Here is a 20,555-nt window from a genome sequence, read left to right as displayed (position 1 = left end):
CCCCACATGACTAAAATTTTCTTACATACGAATCACAAAAAATGGTCAAAGTTGTAGTGTGAATAATGTAAAAAACAAATGGTGTGATATTTCCGGAACGGAGGAAGTATTATTGAATTCAAATCATTAAAAAATTATTAAAATCTCATTTGCAGGATCCTAGAATTCAAAATCTTGCTCTAGTCGATCTCTTGAAATATTTCAATAAAATAAATACTTACTTAATTACAAGATAATTAATATGCATAAAGAGATTTTTATTTAAAAAAAAAATAAAGTTTCATTTTGAGCATATAAAAGAATCAGTTAATTTTGTCATCATTAAAATTTGATATCTATTTTAAAATCTTATAGACCCATAATCCATCAAATAAGCATTTTTTTCGCCCACATATAGTTACATCAATTAAAACTGAGTACTAAAAGTCATATACTACGTACATAAACTCAACGTAAAACTTAATTATTTTGTAAAGGATTAAAGGACAGAGCTAATACAAATAAAGGGTTTAAATATTCGAGACACTATATGTACAAAGTATTATAAATGAGAAAATTAGTTGCTAAAAAATAAATTTAAATAAAAAATTACAGTACAAAAATAATGAGGGAACGAATAAACAAAATAATAAAGACAGTGAGGGGAATCAAACACTAGATCTATGGTATGTATCAAAGCTTTAACACCTACTTTCTACCAATGAGGGCATGAGACAAGGATGTGTATTTGATGTGTTGTTTATTACAGAGTACTTATACTATTTTATTGGACAACCTATTATTTTGGGCCCCTTTCCCCCTTGGGCCCCAGGCGGTCGCACCCCTCGCCTACCTCCTAGGGTCGGGCCTGGAGCCGAGAGCCATAAAAAAATACCAGTGCAAATAAGATTAAATAGACTTGATAAAAGGTGGGTCGGGCCATGAAAAAAATTATGCCCGAGCCAAGACTTCAGGCCAAATTTTTTTATACAAAAAGCGATATTTTTGGCCAAAAAATAGAGGATGTGTCGAGCTATTTTCAAATCGGGCGAATTTATAACTAAAACTCCAACTTCGAGTTGTCCAAAACTTGACCCAAAATATTTGAAAATCGTGTCAAGTCAGGTTGGCCCCGAAAACAGGCCTAAATTTTCTGCTCAAAACCCGCTATTTTTAGGTCCGGACCAATACACCGGACTCATAATGATCGGGTCTAAGATTAGATCTCTTACCATGGGTATCTTTTCAATTTCCCTCTCTTTCCTTTCTTCACTGTTGCTCTATTTTTCTCAAAACTCAAAAACCCTCTCTCGCACTGACACACTTCACTATACTACTACAGTACTACTCCCAGTCTCTCTCCTCCAAAATCTCAACTTCTGCTCCCCAAATGCTGGTAATATCCTCGTTCTTTGTTATCTACTGACCTTAATTTATCCAATTTCTTCCTTTTCGTGCTACGATTCGTTTTGGTGGGATGATTCTCCGACATTTTGAGCTTAAATTTGGGGGTTTTTATGGTTTGAATTTCTTGCATGCTGAGAACATACACTAATTTCTTGAGTCAAAATCGTCATTTTCGGTTCTCATTTTGGTATTTTGTTTAAACGTTTCAATTTATTTTTTGGTAATTGTTGCAGGTTTTGTTGGTGGTCTGAAATCCCTCCCCAGAATTGAAAATTTTAAAGAAGAACAAAAGGTATCGACATCTTTTCTTTCTCATTTTCGGTCTCTTTCCTCAATTGGTTGACTTCGGAAATGGACCCTTGAATTTTCCAGCATTTCCTGGCATGTGGGTTTGTTTACAGATGGTGTAAATTTCGTGTTCGTCTTTTGGGGTTGATTTGTTAAACTGTTTCCTTTATCCTAAATTATCTTTCCCTTTGACTATTGGTTTATGAACGGAGTAAAATGATTGTTAATACCGAATGAATATTGTGTTATTTTTGTTTGAGAATATATTCATAAGTGTACTTTAAGTATAGACTTTGTTATCATGTTTCAAGAAATAGTATAGATCAAAATCTGAAGGCAACTGAATTATTTTTTGTCCGCATCCAAGAAAGGATACCGGAAAATCTTGTGTGGATGAAGGGAGTATTTAATGTAGGAATGGAGAGAGTGTCTTTTACCCCGTATTTTGTAAGCTTGAAAGTTTGATTTGCATTGGCTACATGGTTATTGCTTGCTTCTTTAGTGTCTTTGTGCCCAACTGGAAAAATATCACGTGTTAGGGCAGATGAATAATGATGTTTCACTTGGGTTTCGGAAATTAGCTGAATTTGAACATTTTCATTTTCAAATGTTGAATGGTTAAAACAGCTCAGCTCTTATGGTTATTTCTATTCATGCATCTGCTAGTTCTATAGTGTTTGTTCTCTTGTAAGCTCGAAATTTTGCTAACAATTTTGCAATTCTGTTCATATTTGTTTAAATTTAATTTGGTTTTTGTAATTATTATTCAGCATGGCGCCAAGTCAAAAAGTTAAGGCAGCTTTTAAAGCGATGAAGGATATTGGCATTCCAGAAGAAAAAACGAAACCTGCTCTGAAAAAGCTACTAACATTATTTGAGAAGAATTGGGATCTGATTGAAGAAGAAAATTATAGAGTCCTGGCAGATACTATATTTGAGTATGAAGATTCGGAGGTCTTTATCCTGTTTCTTCCTTTAAACATTCTAGTTCTATCAAGTAGTTTGCATAGGTTAATATGTTTTTATCTTGTTTTGGTGTGTTAGGCTGCAGAGAAAGAGAAAAAGAAGATACCAGGGAACGTTGATGTATGTAATTGGTAACTTATGCTGTCATATACATAGTGTTTCTGCAGAATTTTCTTTGTGAAAATATCTTGAAATTGCACTCTTTTACTATATTTGATTAGCAAGGGGAGGTTTTTGAGGAAGCAGCTCAGATGCAGGATGAGGTGCAGGACGAGCCCGAGAGGCCACTGAAAAGGTTGCGCTTAAAACACCAAGGTCAAGCTGCACCGTCTCATGGCCAACATAGCCCCTCATCTGCTTGTGCATTGAAGACACCTAAACCGGAGCCTGGGGAGCCTGAAGCTTCTCCCAGTCAACAAGTCCGACCTTTGACAGGACCACCTCAGCCTGTTGTGTTTACACGAAACAAGGGGAAACAACCTGTTTCGCCTCAAGTCTGTCAGAAAGATAAAAGAACTGCACCTGAACGGACATCTCAAGCACTGCAGATCAAGGAGCCAGGTGTTACTCCTAGGCAAAAGCAGCCTACCCTGATAATACCCAAAGATGAGCCGTTTACTGATGACATGGTGTCACTTGAGCCTCTCGCTGTAGTCCGTCCAGGTATATGCTTATGCTCTTGCTTCATTATACTAGTTTAATTGCAACTCATTGCTTACATGTATTTTCCGACTATATGTGCTCTCATGGTCTCAGGTGCTGAGAGTTTAGCTACTCTTTTTTCATGAATAACACCACTAGTCTGCTACCATTTATGGCTTAGGTTAATATTTTTTCAGTGGGAAATGGAAACATATAGTGTTAAGGTTACAGTTGCTACACCTTTACGAAGTAATGTGTACTCTAATTGAAATAACATACATCTTTTTTTTATTTAATTTCTTTCTGTGGATGTATAAAGTTGCCTTGTCATCTATCATATACTTTCCAAGGAAACTAAACTGGGTGTTCAAATCTGAGGACTTATTGGACTCAGTAAAACATTTAGAATTACAATACTATATGGATGTCATAGTTGCCAGTGTGCATACTGTGTATGCAGTAGCAGTAATGTTGCCAATTACCTGTCTAGTTGTCCTACAGCATACCATTTGTGGGATTTACACAAGTTTGTTTCTGTTTTAAATGTACATCATACACCTTGTTTTAGTCGAACACAAAATGATCTTCTTAAGCTGTACATTATCTTCAGCATCCCCATGTCTTTTGTTGTTTCAGAAAGATCTTCTCTTAAGTGCTTGGCTTTTTAGTTGAAGTATGCTACAGTCATCCATTATCTCGTTGAGTTTTTTTGCAATGTGAATTACTATGTAATTATGTAATTTATTGTTTTTAAAATAAAATAAAAATTGCAACGTGAAAGATTTTACCTCCCCCTACTTTTCCTCACATATGATGATTAAGTACAGTTGCCAAGATTTTTCCTTGTCAATGAAGAGTGGACTGAAGATTTTTGTGAGGTCATACCCTCTGGAAATTTCTTGCCTTTCATGTAGTTTATGCTAAGTGCCTGGGGAACGTAAAGGGTGGAGACTGGAGAGGGTATGCCATAACGAAGGAGATATTTTTTGAAAATGATCATAGAATATGAATCAACATGATTTAGTAGTTGGAGACGTGAAGGCTCTTGGATATGATTTATATACATAAAGTGCTAATACGAGATCATGGGTAACAAGGCGATGCTTTGATGAAAATGAGGTCATTCCTTGATTGTTGAAAATGCGGTCAGTCCTTGATTGTTTAAACTTTAATGACCTGTTTGGTAGCCGATAATAAATGGGGTTCATGGGAAGAAATTTGTAAAGAAAATTAATATCCGTTCCCAATGGTATGATGGTAATGCTAGTTAAACCCAAACTGTCTCTTTGTCTTCATAATTTTTTATTACCATCCATTACCATTTAGGAGGTGGTATTGGGCGGGAATGAAAATTTATGAAGAAATCACGTTTTTATGAGATTGCATTACATGGTTATTATGATGTTACTTTCTTGCCAAATCACACTTAGATAGTCCAATTCCCATCTTTTGTTACCGGTTACCAAGCAGGCCATAAAGCCTATTAGAGCTGTAAGTATGACTTTAGTGTTTGATATTCAACACTTTATTTGAGAAATTGAGCATAACATTAACTTTGTTTACTTATGTGTAAGATTCTCTTACCAGTTATCTGGAGACAGTTTTGAGAGGAGTTTTTCAGTGGGTCTTTTGCTGTCTGCCTTGTGTTCTGTGACTCTATCCCTATTTTATATCTGCAATGGACTTCTACTAACACTCTACACAACAGTAAGTGACAGTTACTTATAGATATTTAGGTTCTTGTTTACTCCTAGATTCATCGTGTTTTACCATTGGCGGTTGAGATCAATTTGGTCAGATCCCCCCCACCCCCCCTTGTAAATATCAGTTACTAATACATATGCTATGACTTGTAAGAATTACATGCACATGAATGGCCATATTTGGTGCATAACTCAAAATAAATGCACCTCAAGTTAGGTCTTCCTTCTGTAGTTTCTGGCAATAGTGTTACTAACAAGTGCTTTGGGTTGTGTATTATGTTTTTAAAGTTCTTTTTGTCTTTTATTTGGATTCTGATTTACTGTGATTTCTTTTGGTAGACCGAACGCAGAAGGAAGTTCCTTCAAACTCCACTAACCCAGCTGGGAGCCAGGCAGAATGCGTGCATCCGGAGGTCTCAAAATCTATAAACGGTGTTGATAAAGGTCTGGAAACACTGGCATCACCAAGTTCTGAAGAGAACCAAATCCAGGAAGCTGATGTTTCCAAGAAAAGTCCAGCTAACATAGACATCGCAGCTTCATCTCTGGGAGAGGTGAAGTTATCTTTGAGCTGCAACCCTCGTCCGGAAGCAAATGGTTTCTGTTTTCCAGATTTACAAGCAGTATTGAAGAAAGTCAATGATAACTGTCTAACAAAGTACAAAATCATGGATCCAGAATTTTCTGTTATTAAAGTAATGGAGGAATTCTGCGAATATGCTGGGAAGCTGGGTACAAAAGTTGATGGCGTGCATCAAGAAAGGGCTGATAACATGGTTGTGGTTATGGACACCAATCCAACATCAGCTTCCAATAGTGAACCAGCATGTGTGCAGTCTGATGATCAATCTGTTGAAAAGGATTCTATTGTTGCAGACTTGAATACGAAAAGCTTGGTAGTTGTCCAGCAGCAGCAGCAGCTCAACCCCAGTTCTATGCAAATTCTTGATGTTACAAGTGACATCACAAGGGGCATGGAAACAGTTAAAGTTTCACTAGAAAAATCAGATTGTGATTCTTTACCATTGTTTCATTATATTACCCAAAATGTTGTCGCACATAAGGCTGATATTAATTTTTCTCTTGCTCAAATTGGTGACCAAGATTGTTGCCAATCTTGCGTTGGTGACTGCTCAGCGTTGTCCCCATTATGCAACTGTGCTAGACGTGGTGGAGGGGAGTCCTCATACACGTCAGATGGTCTAGTGACGGAAGAGTTTTTGGACAAGTGCATTTCAATGGTCCAGAACCCTGAGAAAGACTACCTTGTGTATTGTAAAGAGTGTCCACTTGAGCGGTTGAAGAATGAGGATCCCGATCCTTGCAAAGGTCACTTGAAACGCACATTCATTAAAGAATGTTGGACTAAGTGTGACTGCAACAAGAACTGTGGAAATCGAGTTGTACAACATGGCATAAGCCATGAGTTGCAGGTGAATATTTTCCCTTTCTTTCTAGATAGCGCTTAACCATGCCTTTGTGAATACACCTGTCAATAAAGTTGTGGACACTTTGAAAGTACCAGAAAAAGGAAATATATTGCTTTATTAACTGCTTATATATACAATATTTCCTTATGACCAATTTAATTTTTAACAATATTTTGGGACAGCTAACAATATAAAGTGTTGCCAACTTTCTGGGATGGAAGGTTTACTTGTTAAGCATGGTTCCCATTTTACCAGATGTTTTGGTGTTATATTTTCTTAAGTTTCATTAATTTTGAGAGCTCGTGTCTAGGTGTTCTGGACTGGAGAAGGGAAAGGTTGGGGTTTAAGGACACTGGAAGATCTGCCGAAAGGGAGTTTTGTTTGTGAATATGTTGGAGAAGTTTTGACTAGTTCAGAACTCCATGAGAGGAATTTGAGAGAAAGCAATGACAAACATTCATATGCAGTGCTTCTTGATACAGAATGGGGTACAAGAGCGTTAAAAGAAGCTGAGATTCTCTGTTTGGATGCCACAGTGTATGGAAATGTTGCAAGGTTCATCAATCATAGGTATTTTCCGAGCGCAATAACTTGGTGTGATGGGTTAATGTCATCTCAACTCATTGTTCTTAATTTGTTTGTGCTTCTTCCTCTTATTTTTCAATAGGGAGTTGTCATGTTTTCTAATCCAAAGTAGATATTCATTTGATGTTTGTTTGTTAATACGGAGTATTAATGGTAGGACAAGGAAACGGGGTAACTAAGGTGCTGTTATGACTTGCACAAATGTTCTAGAGTCTATTTAGATAGAATCTGCGTATGTTTTTGTAGTTCTTTATGGTTGGGTCTATATTTCTTATCTTCTCTTATTGTCATTTTCTGTTTTGAGGCTCGTTAAACTAACATTTTGAGCTATTCTTTGCATGACTGGTTAGGAACCCATTTGAGGTTGTTTGTTTTTGTTCAGCAATGAAATGATTGTGCAGTTTGTATTTCAAGGTCTCATATATGTTTGAAGAGGTGTTATTGGGTTTGGACTTTGGAATCACCCAAATTTTAGTGTTTGGTTGAAAAAGGAAAGCACGGGAGTGAAGATAGGAAATTTGGGATCTATGACAGCTATGGGTTTTAAATACCCCAATTACTTTCTACGGGGTCATGATTTATTTCCTTCTCTTTAGTGGTGATAATATCAACCGATTACCCCATTAATCTATCTAAAAGAAATATAAATATTTGTTTGAAATGTTTGAGTAGACTCTTTCTCCCTCCCTGCTACCAAACTGCTCTAACGTCCACAAGTTCACCACTTGCTATCCGGCATACCCCAACTGCCATCTGTGCTTGTCAACTTCCGCGAACAACCACTTCTAAAATATAGATAAGAAATAATTACACCGGTGGTCTTTGAATTTCTTCACTGGCAAGTGGAGGCTCATATCTAGACTTTTTGTGGTCAACCTTGTGTTAAAAGGTTCCAGGTCTGGAACTTTGATGACATTAATTAACCATTGAAGTCTACTTCTAAGCTGCTATGTCTGGGTTATGTTGGTGCCTGTGTTGTTAAATGAACAACAACTGTAGCACGAGCTAGTGTTTCTGATTTAACCACCTCGTATTCACCTCCTGATTGGCAGTTTGGACAAATGGCTGGCATCATGTGAGAAAGGTGGTTAAGAAACTCAATACTAATTGTGTAGAAAATGCAAACTTTTATAATTCTGAGTTGTTAGTATCATATAGGAATTTGTATTTCTTTTGAGTATAAAACTATAAATAATTTGTTCGTGTAAGCCAACATTTGAAGCTTGATCATGTAGTAAGTTTGTCATGACTCACATGAAGTGGATGGGTATATGACCTGTGTATCTAGAGCGCATTGATTAGTGAGTAGTGACTTAGCTAACAGTGTCAGGATCAAGATATTAAAGTTATTTATGGGAAATCAGCAGGAAATTTTGCGGAGTCAATCTTAAGATTTTCTAGTAGTAGTTATTCAAGGTAGAATTTGTGCTGTTGCAGAATGTCTGATAAGTTAATTACTGTACTTCAACATTTGAGTACATGCCTTGTATGTTTCCATAACTCCTTATATTTGGTATTTGTTTATTCATGTTTGTTGTAGATGTTCAGATGCAAACTTAATTGAGATCCCAGTTGAAGTGGAGACCCCTAATCACCACTACTATCATGTATGTAACTCTTGAGAATTCCGTTGCATACTGATGCTTCTTATTCTATTTTCATTTGCGGAACCCAATAATTCACAAAACATTTTGCTGTTGTACAGGTTGCACTGTTTACAACGAGAAAAATTAGTGCTTTTGAAGAATTGACATGGGTAAGGATATTATAGGCTGGGTTTCATTTGGACAGTACTGGTTTCTTTAGTTCAAAATGGCTGGTTTGGCTAGTTATTATGATGACTTGTATTGACACCATTTCTTTAAGCAGAAGTAGAAGCTTTTGGGCTAGTTATCATGAGATCACTGTTGCATCTTACAGCATTTAATTGATGCCATTTGGGTTCCATTTTCAATTTTGACACATTTGTTTGATGACTTAAAATAGAAAGTATTTATAGGTTACCTTAACGTGCATGGTCTTTGGATAACATGGCATGATCCACTTACCATTTGGGTACAGATTTAGTGGGGCAGTGATATTAGCTTGTGGTGCTCCTCTGCATGTCATGCATTTATGTGAGAAAATTATGATGACACAATAAATTGTTACTCCTTCAATATACTGAGCCAGCATAAACTAAATTTGTGCTCTCATATACTTCCTCCATTTTTTTTAATTGCACCATCTGGGATTTCACGCTTGCCAATGCACTATTTTAACCACTAATATCTCTCATTATATATTTTGAAAAATTATAAAATTTTGATAATTTGAAAGTATATTTCGAGACGAATCTAACAAGATCCCACATGAATATATTTTTCCTTGCATATAAATCACAAAAAATAACTATATAAGAATATGTGAATAGTGCTAAAACCAAGATGGTGCAATTATTAAAAAATGGAGGAAGTATGTATTTCTCCTTTTCAATATATGCACCATTTTGACTTTCATGCTTTCCAATGAAACAACTTTGACTATTAATTACTTTAATTTTATATTAGAAAAAATTATAAAAAGTTGATATTTTGAAAATACACATTAAGATTAACCCAACAACAATTAAAATAACGGATTTTTCATGAAATGCCCCTGAGGTTTGCGTTAATGCACCAAATACCCCTAATGTTTCCAGAATGCACCAAATACCCCTGAGGTTTAAAACAATAACACAAAATACCCTTAATGAGCATTTTCCGTCCATTCCGTTAAGTCTCCGTTATCGTGAATTTATTTTTTTGTCCTTACTCAACCATTATCTCTACTAATCCTAATATTAACCCTTAATTATATTTTTTAAACCCCAAAAAAATTAACTACTATTATTTTTTAAAAAAAACCCAATTCCCTTTTCCTCTTTTCTTTGGATCTTCAACGGCAGCAGCACCATGGCTGCCCTTTTCTCTCCTCCTTTCCCTTGGCCTTCACTCTTAATTTCTCTCACATCCATGGAAGTTGTTCTTCATCTTCAAAATTCTAAAGCTTTTATAATCCTCTTCAGATTATTATTGATTGATGTTGTGATTTTTCCCCAATTCTTCTGAAATCAATTGAATTCAAATAATACCCAACTCTCCAAATCCCTCATAAACGATTTAATTGATATTACCCAATCACCAAAACATAGTCTGTAGATTTGAAGGAGATGGTGGCTCTTGGGCGTTGGGGGTGGTGTCGATTCTTGGGTCACCGAATCCTTGGGGTGGTGTCGACTCTTGGGCAGCCGAACAAGAAGAAGGAGAGGACTTGAAAGTCACAGTTCTTCCCCAAATCACACCGGGAACAGAAATAGCAATGGAGGTGGAGATCGACGAGAAAGAGATCAAATCCGCCGGCGGAGAAGCTTTGACCGATGGGCGGCGAGGATTGCGTATTCACGGCTGGGAGATCGAGACTTCAAGAAGGAGAGAGAAAATCCAGCCACCGCGACCTCCGCCAGAACAAACACCTAGAGCTTATCGGAGAAGCCAATGTCGGAGAAACCAACGTCGTGGGTTCGATGATGATAGGAGACAGAAAAGATGAGATTTCGAGGGCTGATGAGGTTGATAATTGGGCCTCTATGAAGAAGCAATTTCAATGGTGAATAGTGGAAGAGGGTGGTGGTGGTGGTGGGGGTGATTCTCATATAATGGTAATGGTGAAGAAGAGGAGAGAGACTTCCATGGGAAGAGGAAAGAATAAAGAAAAAGAAAGAGAAAGGAAGAGAAGAAAGAAAAGGGAAATAGAAAAAAAAAATTAGAGTTAAGTTAACGGAAAAGTTAACAGAATGGACGGAAAATGCTCATTAAGGGTATTTTGTGTTATTGTTTTAAACCTCAGGGGTATTTGGTGCATTCTGGAAACATTAGGGGTATTTGGTGCATTAACGCAAACCTCAGGGGCATTTCATGAAAAATCCGTTAAAATAATGACATTTATGTGGTCAAAGTGCAAAGAGAGAAAGATAGCAACTCAGAGTTTAGGTGGTTCAACCTTTGCTCAAGTAAGGGTATAGGAGCTGAAATGTGAAAATTGAAAACTTGTAGGGAAATGTCACATGCCTTATGCAAGCCTCGGCTTTTTTTATCACCAGTTCTACTAAGGATATACGACAGTTACTTTTAACTTAAAGGAGATGGGAGTTAGATCATAGCGACACTGGTGATTGAAATTCAATGTACCCCTGTAACCCTGTTCCATATATATCTTGCTTATTGATAATTTTATCAGAAATCACTCGACCTTTCAATTTTTTGCGGATTTATTGATGTGTAATGTAAAAGTTATTGCGAGATTCATCTTCAAAAGTCCTTCAGCAAAATATTTTGATAATATGTACTGACATTGATTTATAAGAAAGGATGGTATTGGATACTGTATAAAGTCCACCCGGAATATGTTTTGTCTTGGAGACCGCAAAAAGTCATAATTGACTCCATTAGATGCATGACAAAGCTAAATGGCTGTCTTTATTCCTAGTGAAGACGTATGTGATGCGTGCGACCTATAATAGTATACTTCATCAACCTCATTTAATGCATCTTTGTTCAGATTGGAGATAGTAGACCCGAAAGTATGAAGTGTCTCATCCTCTCATATTTGTTGCATACATGCGTTGTACTGAGATCAGTTTGTTGTATATGGTTGTGAGCATGTTAGTCATGATCTCGTAAAGCTTGATCATCATAGTTCCAGTGATGCAGAAAGTCGTGAAGGGTTTGTATGTATACTCCTGTTCTGTATGTTTCAGCTATTCTAAATTCAGGGATCTGCAGTTAAGTTGAAATTATTAGCATATTTAGGTCCCTTTTCCCTCTTTGCATGTTGTCTGTCAATGTCTATAAGCTTTATAATTACTGTAGCTTTTTGTCTCATAAGCACTCATTGCTAATGTGTCCACAGGATTATGGTGTTGATTTTGATGATGGTGAGCATCATAACAAAGCATTCCGGTGTCTTTGTGGCAGCAACTTTTGCCGCAACATGAAACGGTCCAGCAGTAAGTACATATTTTTTTCCTGGTGCAATTTGATTTTCTGTCCATTTCCGATGGAGCCAAATATTCATTTGTTCTTTTGGCTGTGGGATGTGATGGACTAAATCAAAATGGCTCTTAATACCTCTTCGCTTCCTTTCCATGAAGTAGAAGATGGTCGTCCCGTTGTTGTCCCATTATCGCTTTTGGGTCAATTGGAAACAACCTCTCTGCAATTGCAGGGGTAAGGTTGCGTACGTCCGACCCCCCCTTACCCCGCTTCTTGCGGGAGCCTCTTTGAGGCAATGGGGTAATGATAATGATAATGATAATGAATGAATTTGATTTCTCGTAATACCAATATTTCTTTGGCTTTGAGTCTTTGACCCTTTGAGAAGCTTTCTCTGATATGTACTTGTATAAAACTTAAGTATGCGTTGTCTTCACTTAGTGCCTAATTATAAGTAGCAATCTTTTCACCTGACATTAAATTAGTCATTTGAATTATTTGTAATTTCTTTCTGTTTACTGGTCTTGAACGGATGTATGGTAATACCACTTACTAGAAATATTTAGAATATAAGCACCTATGGTACATTTGATACTGGACTCCTCATGTTATGTTTTTTAGACTCGAAGGTGCTTGCTTAACATTAACAAAATTTTGGACTTGATGAACTGTTCCTAACGGTGAAAGCTTTGTAGCAGTGGTCATGATTCATTACATGTCACACCTATGGTTTTGAAATAGGCATAACATGAATCTTTCCCCTTGTGTTCGCTTATGCAATTTATATGAGTAGTTTTATTGATGCATTTTGGACAATCATAATCATGGCATGCTATTGTCACCAGATTTAATTGAGGTCATCCTTGCTTTGAACATTTGCTTCATAGGACTTGATCCATGAGAACAACAGGCAGTTGTCGGATCTTTCATATTGCCTCTCCTTTTAGTTAATGTGGTTATATCTTGCTCATTCATGAACATTGTCGTTGTTGAGTCTCATAATCGATGTTGCTATGCTTATTTTTTAAAATTCTAATATTTCCTTATGTGCAGGATCTAGGTCTACCTTAACTTTACAATGAAAGCATGTGTAATGACCGAGGAGGAAGCTCGTTAGCTTGTGACGTCTTTTGTTACTAATACTTTATCAAACGAGACTGGTTTTTGCTGTTCTGCGACTTACCTAGTGTTTAGATAGTAATATTTAGGACAAGTGAATATCTAGTGCAGCCGCGCAGAGCAGTGTGCTTGTCTTCATGTACAGTGGGTATACATTCCCAAAAGCATTTTGGATTGTGACTAGAAAATGCACTCTTCAATAGTTGCAGAAGAATCTTCAAGTTAAATTCTATGCTTTCTTTAAGCAAATTGTAATTTACTGTAAGACTTGAAAGAGTCTCCATTCTGGCCCATGTTAATTTCTTCTGGTAGAAACTGTTGTTTTTCTCGAAAGTTGGGTTACAGGATGATGGGAAATGTTGTTTTGATAGGGCCGGGTTGTATTAAGTACTCAATTCTAATCAAGCCTATCCAGATTCTAGTGGCTGGTTTTGAAGCTTCTTTTTTGTACTCTCTTTGTTTACAAGCTTCTTTCACGATGCTCCGAAAAGATTGTTACCTTTCTTGAAATAGTAATGGCATATGACAGGATTTTTGAAATAACACGGCTATTAGGGTTTTTCTCTTGCCCCAAAAAGATAATGGGTTTTTCTCTAAAGTGGCCAACCAATTGTCAAATGATAGCGTACATGGTGAAAAAATGAACATCCTTGAAAAGAGATTTGATCTCAGGTCTCTCAAGACTTTACTTGCTAAGCTAGTTGACATCTACGTTATCATATTGATACCTAATGCGTTATATTCACCTGATTTTCACTTCTTTTTCCTAAACTTATCTTATCTGAACTTATTAGAACTTATCAAAACTTATTTTAGTTATAAATTGTACTTGGTCAACACTTATTTTTCCTGAACTTATCTTATCTGAACTTATCTGAACTTATGAACTTATTTCTCCTAAAATAAGTGGAAATAAAGTGAACAGACCATAGCCTAAATGTTAACAAGGTTGCTACAAAACTTTTAGGTATTAGTTCAAGGTTTCTGTCTCAGTAGACCAAAAACATTGACAGAAAATTGCCTTCATATTGTACACAATTCAAATTTTCAATTCCAACTCGAACTCAACGAGTGGCTAAAGAGTAACAAAAATATCTCATATGAAGTGCTTGACCCAAAACTAACATGGCTTTGCTCATAAAGTTTAGCAAGTCTCTGATTCACACAAAAATTTGCTTTCCTTGAGAAGTCTATATGGTAGGTCATTACACAATAGCTCAAGGAGGGCAGAGTAAAAATGAAACTGTACACATTTATGTTCCTGCTTTATGCACAATAACACCATAAATATAATATGGTAGAATAGAAAAACAAGCTCCGTCATCTACATTTAGTATACTCACACTTTACACACACTGATCAATCAACATATAGTGGCATGCAAGTTTTCATCAGCTGATGATAATGACTCCCTATTGTGCGGTCTGAAGAGAGCTTCGTGCTCACAACCAGATGGCATGATAGGTCGGATATTGCCTGGATTCAGTGGAAACAGGTAATTGTAGTACCCATCCATCATAGCTTTCAAATTGCAGGTTTCAGCAACCTTTGGAATCTGTGCACAATGTATTCACATAAACATCAGTTATCAGTATGTGCTTATCAACATACAGAAATAGGCAATTATGTTCAAGAACCACCCAGTTTAGCAAAAAGTAAGAACTTTAGAAAGAACAAAAAATGACCAATGTGATCCTCTGCTTCTTTAGGGAAACCACTACAGCTTTACTTTTAAAGTTCCTTAGACAAAGTATTACCAATACTCATGTTTGTCACATTATGTCACAGAAAAGGAACATTACGACTTTATTGTTGGCACAGCTGAGGCAAGCCCAAAATATCCTTATTAATTAAACAAAGTTCAAGTAAATGTGTGTTCTATACGTGGTTTTGAAGAGAATTGTGAAGCAGATTGTTGGTTCTGATGAAATGTTCATGTCTTGGTGCATTGAATGTCTAACTCCTAAAGAGATGCAGTAGCAGACAGATCATGGGATGGAATGGTGCATGTCTTGAAAATTTGACATCACACACTCCACCAGATTTCTTTCTTGCAAGTAGGTTCTCATCCATTAACATATATGCGAACCCTCGTGAAGTTCAACTCGGAAACTCAAAGAATCTCGAGAGAAGCTGTTCCTTTAGAAGATCAGCAAGTTCTTTTTTTCTAATGGATCGTTATCATCCCAACACGGCCTTTACTTTCAACTGATATTTAAAATAAACCCATACTAACTCTATACTTCTTATTTTATATGATTGTGTTATTGACCAAAGAATATTGTATTTCAAAGCAAATATTGATTTACCATTTCAGTTTTTGTGTTTCCACATTTCTTATTATTGTTTAAAAAATTATGTTTTTGCAATCCTCATTTCTACGCTGTCACTCCCATTTCTGTTTTCATGCAACATAGCTCTTATCTCTTAGGATATATACATATATTAGGGGTTCAGGTATTCTTCACTTGCTTATGAAAACTGAGCTTTAGCCATGCATCATTATATCACATAATCACTACTTGATGTTCTGGTGTCTCACTGAGCCACAGAGGACATGACTGCTAAGCCATTGGGTGACTGGTGCAAACATACCATGCTCTAGCAACAAGAATGTTAAATAGTCCGAAAATGAGAAAACAAAAATCAATACCAATTTGGAAATAGACAGCTAAGAAAGTTTCTAGCCATGGCTCGGTAATAAACTAGATTCAGGATATTATGTATGCGAGTCTGTTGAAGGATTTAACCACTTGAATCTTACAAATGCAAATAATATTCTTACAGCTTGATTACCTATTTAAGGTGATTAGACAAAAGTTCAGGACCGTAAGGAAGGTAGAGCAAGAGAACTAGAGAAGGGAAGAGCTTTCCATTGTTTGGGTTCTAAGTAGAAATATAACTATGTAATTGAGCACAAAGAAATCACAATCTAATGGTGTGTTTGGATAGTAAGGTAGAAGGAAAGGAAGGGGAGGGAAGGGGAAGAAAAGGAAAGGGAGGAGGATGGTGAGCTTCATTTTCCCTTCAAATGTCTCCAATTTTGGAGGGATGGTGTTTATTAAATAGGGAGGGGAAATGGATCCCTCCCTCTCCCTCCCTTTCCTTCCCCTAACCTTTCACCCAGACAAGGGGAGCTTATTCCCCTCCCTTTCTCTCCGTTTCCTCCTGTTCAAAGATTGTGTAAATGTTAACTGCAATAATCAAGCACTGATCAAGTTTGTAGAAGCAGAGTGGACAGCTCACAAAGTTCCCAAATACAGTCACAGAGAGGAGAGAATAATTTCATTCAGTATTTATCAACAAGCTACTGATGTCTTTCTCTTACAGCATTTTTATAGAGAGGTACTACGAAGCTAACCAATACTTAGTGGTGCCTGCCCCGTGCTGGAAGGTCGGAAGGAAAAGTGACGTTTGGTTGAAAATAGGAAGTAATACATCCTCAGAAGCTGTTTTTCCTATGTAGTACGTTCTATTTCCTACAAAATGAAAATGGTTGTTTGGCCGATAAAGGAAAGTAAAACTTCCAACGGGAAGTTCCAATAACCTAAAGGGACTGGGTTAGCAAATTCCTCCAATTTGTGGAAACCGGAACTTCCGTTCCTGTGTTTGTGTAGACCAAACAGCTCACAAGTTTTCCACTTCCTATGTGTTTTATGCCAACCGAACAAGCACATAAATTTTAGCACTGAACGATTTAACCTAAACCACTACAAGTAAAATCAAGGTTAGATTTGCATGATGACAGATGTGGCATGTGGTGAAAAACTATGCCCTGCATAACTGAAGATAGGAGGTTACTTCCTATGTTTTTTATGCCAACCAAACCAGCACAGCAATTTTAGCACTGAATGATTTACCTAAACCACTGCAAGTAAAATCAAGGTTAGATATGCATGATGAGTTAATGACAGATGTGACATGTGGTGGAAAACAATGCACTTCAGCACGGCTACCCAGGGTGGCAATGCCTGTCATTAGAAACTTGCCCTGCTTCTTTTGAGCTCCTTGTCGTGCCAAGTCATGTGAGCATAAGTGGGCCGAGGTGGCTGTATTCTGTGGGTATACTTTGCTTCATTGTTTCGATTATTAGGCTTCTCCTACCACTAAGCCTGCTCAACCAAGACTCACACACTTTGCTGAAACATGGCGAAAGAGCCTAAGCTCATGCTATGGCGCCAAAATACTATCGTCACACCCTAGAGTATATTTGATGACATATAAGATATACTACCCCAAAGGGAAATCAGGGGAAATTTCATGCCATAAGTAAACTATTTGGACCGATTCTTGCAACTCTATTCAACTTAAGATGTGGCAAGGTCATCCCAGCTACTTTTCAAAGACCATTCTCCAGTAAGTAAAAACTGAAGAGACGAATTAATAAAGATAACATGGAAAAACTCTAACATCAGAACCTAAGAGAAGAGGGAGAGTGGAACAAAAAAATTAGTTTCTGGCTGTTGAGAACATGGATAGGTTTTTATGAAGGGAATACAGAATCAACAGACAAACTAGTCAGCTATCTGGAGGAGTCCAAGCTCTGAATTCTCTCTCACATGCATGTCTCCACTAAATGAAAGGTGTTGATTTTCTATGAACTGACGTAGCTGGACAAAATTAATGAAGATGAACAAGGGAAGATATCACTAACTAAATTATAATACCCCTACCCTTAGAACATTTCATTGCATTACCGGCTGCTCAAACTTGATATTGTCCTGAAAATGAACCTTAATGAACCTTAATGAACCTTAGAACTTGATATTGTCCTGAAAATTATACTACCCCTACCCTTAGAACTGAATCAAGCACTCTGATCTCCACACAATTAATGAACCTTTCACCTCTAAAGTTGCTGGAAAACAATACAGGACAAGTCCCCGTGTATTGCCAAAAGTTTACACTGATACTCTTATCTTACAAAATCAGAAGTTTAGTCATATTACGTTCAACTGTCAGCTTTATCACTTTCATTTATCTTATTGCAGAAGAGAAGTTTCACTTAAATAGTAAAAATCAGGACAGTAATTTATGTCTGCAGTCTGTATCAACAGAAACTCCATTTCTCATTTGAAGGAATCGTATCAATGACTAAGTTTGTTCAGAAAAGAGCTGGTCTTGTGTGTTACACAGTATTGGAAAAAAAAATACTGCTATTCCAAAATTCTGTTCAAAGTCATATACAAAGAAGTGACAAAGAACACAATTATTTGTAAGTCTCACTGTATAGGTCCGACCTATACTAAAATGCATCAAGAAAGGCTAATCTGTTGGTAATAAATGTGGTGTCTGTGCAGACTATGTTTCACCTTTGCCAATTATGAATACCACAATTCAAAAAGCATAACAAGAATTGATGAATAATGACCAAGAGAAGTGTAATGCTACCTGATAAATGTCTCGCATATATGCATGAAGATTGGTATATTCCACTATCTTCTTCTTTGTGCATTTGAACATAACATTATAAACAAGATCAAATCTTATTAAGGTAGTGAACAAGCAGACATCAGCGATTGTCAATAAATCTCCACAAAGGTATCGGGAACTCTCCAAATGATCATCCAACGTGTCTAGTGTGCCAAACAAGTCACTCACTGCCGCATCATAAGCCTCTTGAGTTTGAGCAAACCCACATCTAACCCATAAAATAAATCATGCAAATATTATTACACATTTTATCTACTCACAGCACATAGCCACATACCAATTAAAAAACAATGCCACTATTGAATATTGATCACTATATTGATTGATTGGTCAACCTAAGAAGAGAATAGCAATTAGTAAGCCAATTCTACTTCAAATTAATATAAATACACCAGTAGACAATCACCAACAAACCCCATAATTCAACAATGAGTAAAAATTAATCAATAACTAGTAAACCCTAAACCAATCCTGCACCATATATATAAGTTCAAGGCATAGATAGATGATTACCTATAGACCCCATTGTTCACATAAGGATAAATAACGCGATTCCACTCTTCAATCCTTCCCTTCAAAGAGGGAGGTTCGAGATCCAAACCAGGATTATCGGCCAATTTATTAAACCCAGAATTGAGCAATTGGATAATGTCATAACTCTCGTTACACACAACCTCCTTCTTTTCCACATCCCACAACATAGGCGCAGTAGACCTCCCATCATACCCATCTTTCCTAAGCTTATAAACCTCCTTCAAAGTCCTACACCCATTAGCATTATCATCAGTCCCCATCACCCCATCAAACACCCACAACCCATCGACACCAGGCGAGGCTACCGACACTGGAATGACCTGCTCAAGGCCCTTAAGTGCCCTAACAATGAGGGTCCTATGCGCCCAAGGGCAAGGAAGACCCACGTAGAGATGGAGAGTAGTTAGGTTATGGCGGGAAAGTTGGTTAACATTGGCGCGAAATTGGGAGGTGGGTCTGGAGTAACTGCCAGTGGGGTCAGAAGGGGCGAGCTGGGACATCATAATAAGCCACGTGGTGGTCCAGACGGAACGGACGGTGGAGATGAGGAGTTGGGGTGGGAGGGTTTTGGACCATAAGAGTTTAGTGAGGGTGGTGAGGAGGTTTTGGACATTGTTTGAGGTAGTGGGGTTTGGTGTTTTGGGGCTGTTGAGGGAGTTTATAGGGCGGAGACTTCGGCGGAGATGTTTGGGATCGACGGTTTTACTGGTTGTGAATTTTTTGGTGGTGAGGAATGGTGGAGATTGGAGGAAAGAAGTGGACATGGTGGTGAGATTTTTCGGTGTTCAATTGGGGTTTTTGGTTTGACTCTTTGAACATTGATTGAATCACTTTGACTTCTTTTGAGATGAAATGCTAAAACAAGTAGACAAATGTACTCCGTTAAAAGGATGGCAAAGATCAATGAAAGTAAAGTGATGAGAAATGAGATATGCACGGTCTATTGTAAATTGAATATTAAGAATTGATAAATTTGGATGATAAATCATATTCGTAATATGAAATAAAAAATATACAATTATAAAGACAAGTATAAAGATTAAAGAGTTATGAAAAACTTATTAAATTCAGATTACCTTTATTTGCTTTAATGTTGAAATACCACGTGTCATCAACTAATATTAATAGTTCCTAGACTAAAGCAGAAATTTCGGACGAGATTGATATGTATATTTTATATAGAGTTTTTACCCCCGTCCCTTAGTACTTTTCTGCGTCAAATGAGCTCTTAGGAGCCGTTTTTAGTACTAATGTGTGTTGTAAGTGTGTCTTGAGTTTCAGGACTGTTTGATGAGAAATTAGCCTTTTTAGGCTTGTTTCGCGATGATATAGGCCACTACACAGATCCCGAGTAGGTTCGGGATGATTATGGTCGACCCTTGGGAACCCTAGGATGTCTATGTTTGAGCCTCGAGAGTTAGACTTTGTGCTTTGAGTGAAGGACGATGCATTTTGCA

At 37.1% G+C, this 20,555-nt stretch overlaps 2 protein-coding genes across 2 annotated transcripts; one reads left to right on the top strand and one right to left on the bottom strand.

Annotated features, from left to right (window-relative positions):
* The first annotated feature begins 1,218 nt into the window (after nucleotides 1–1,218).
* LOC110788214 (probable inactive histone-lysine N-methyltransferase SUVR2) lies at nucleotides 1,219–13,567 on the top strand. The gene is made up of 11 exons (XM_021992853.2): nucleotides 1,219–1,375; nucleotides 1,620–1,678; nucleotides 2,445–2,628; nucleotides 2,719–2,760; nucleotides 2,862–3,303; nucleotides 5,325–6,418; nucleotides 6,726–6,985; nucleotides 8,541–8,607; nucleotides 8,706–8,756; nucleotides 11,930–12,026; nucleotides 13,066–13,567. The coding sequence occupies exons 3-11, from the start codon at nucleotides 2,446–2,448 to the stop codon at nucleotides 13,092–13,094; spliced, it is 2,265 nt and encodes a 754-aa protein (XP_021848545.1). The 5' UTR covers nucleotides 1,219–1,375; nucleotides 1,620–1,678; nucleotide 2,445; the 3' UTR covers nucleotides 13,095–13,567.
* A 670-nt stretch (nucleotides 13,568–14,237) lies between these two features.
* LOC110788224 (uncharacterized) lies at nucleotides 14,238–19,977 on the bottom strand. The gene is made up of 3 exons (XM_021992861.2): nucleotides 19,078–19,977; nucleotides 18,523–18,772; nucleotides 14,238–14,686 (listed from the first exon to the last, which is right to left on the bottom strand). The coding sequence occupies exons 1-3, from the start codon at nucleotides 19,860–19,862 to the stop codon at nucleotides 14,495–14,497; spliced, it is 1,227 nt and encodes a 408-aa protein (XP_021848553.1). The 5' UTR covers nucleotides 19,863–19,977; the 3' UTR covers nucleotides 14,238–14,494.
* Nucleotides 19,978–20,555: the final 578 nt, after the last annotated feature.

This window comes from Spinacia oleracea, chromosome 6 (assembly GCF_020520425.1).
Source record: "Spinacia oleracea cultivar Varoflay chromosome 6, BTI_SOV_V1, whole genome shotgun sequence".
Classification (NCBI taxonomy): domain Eukaryota; kingdom Viridiplantae; phylum Streptophyta; class Magnoliopsida; order Caryophyllales; family Amaranthaceae; genus Spinacia; species Spinacia oleracea.
The sequence above is the reverse complement of the archived record's forward strand: the minus strand, read 5'-3'. Positions and strand labels throughout refer to the sequence as shown.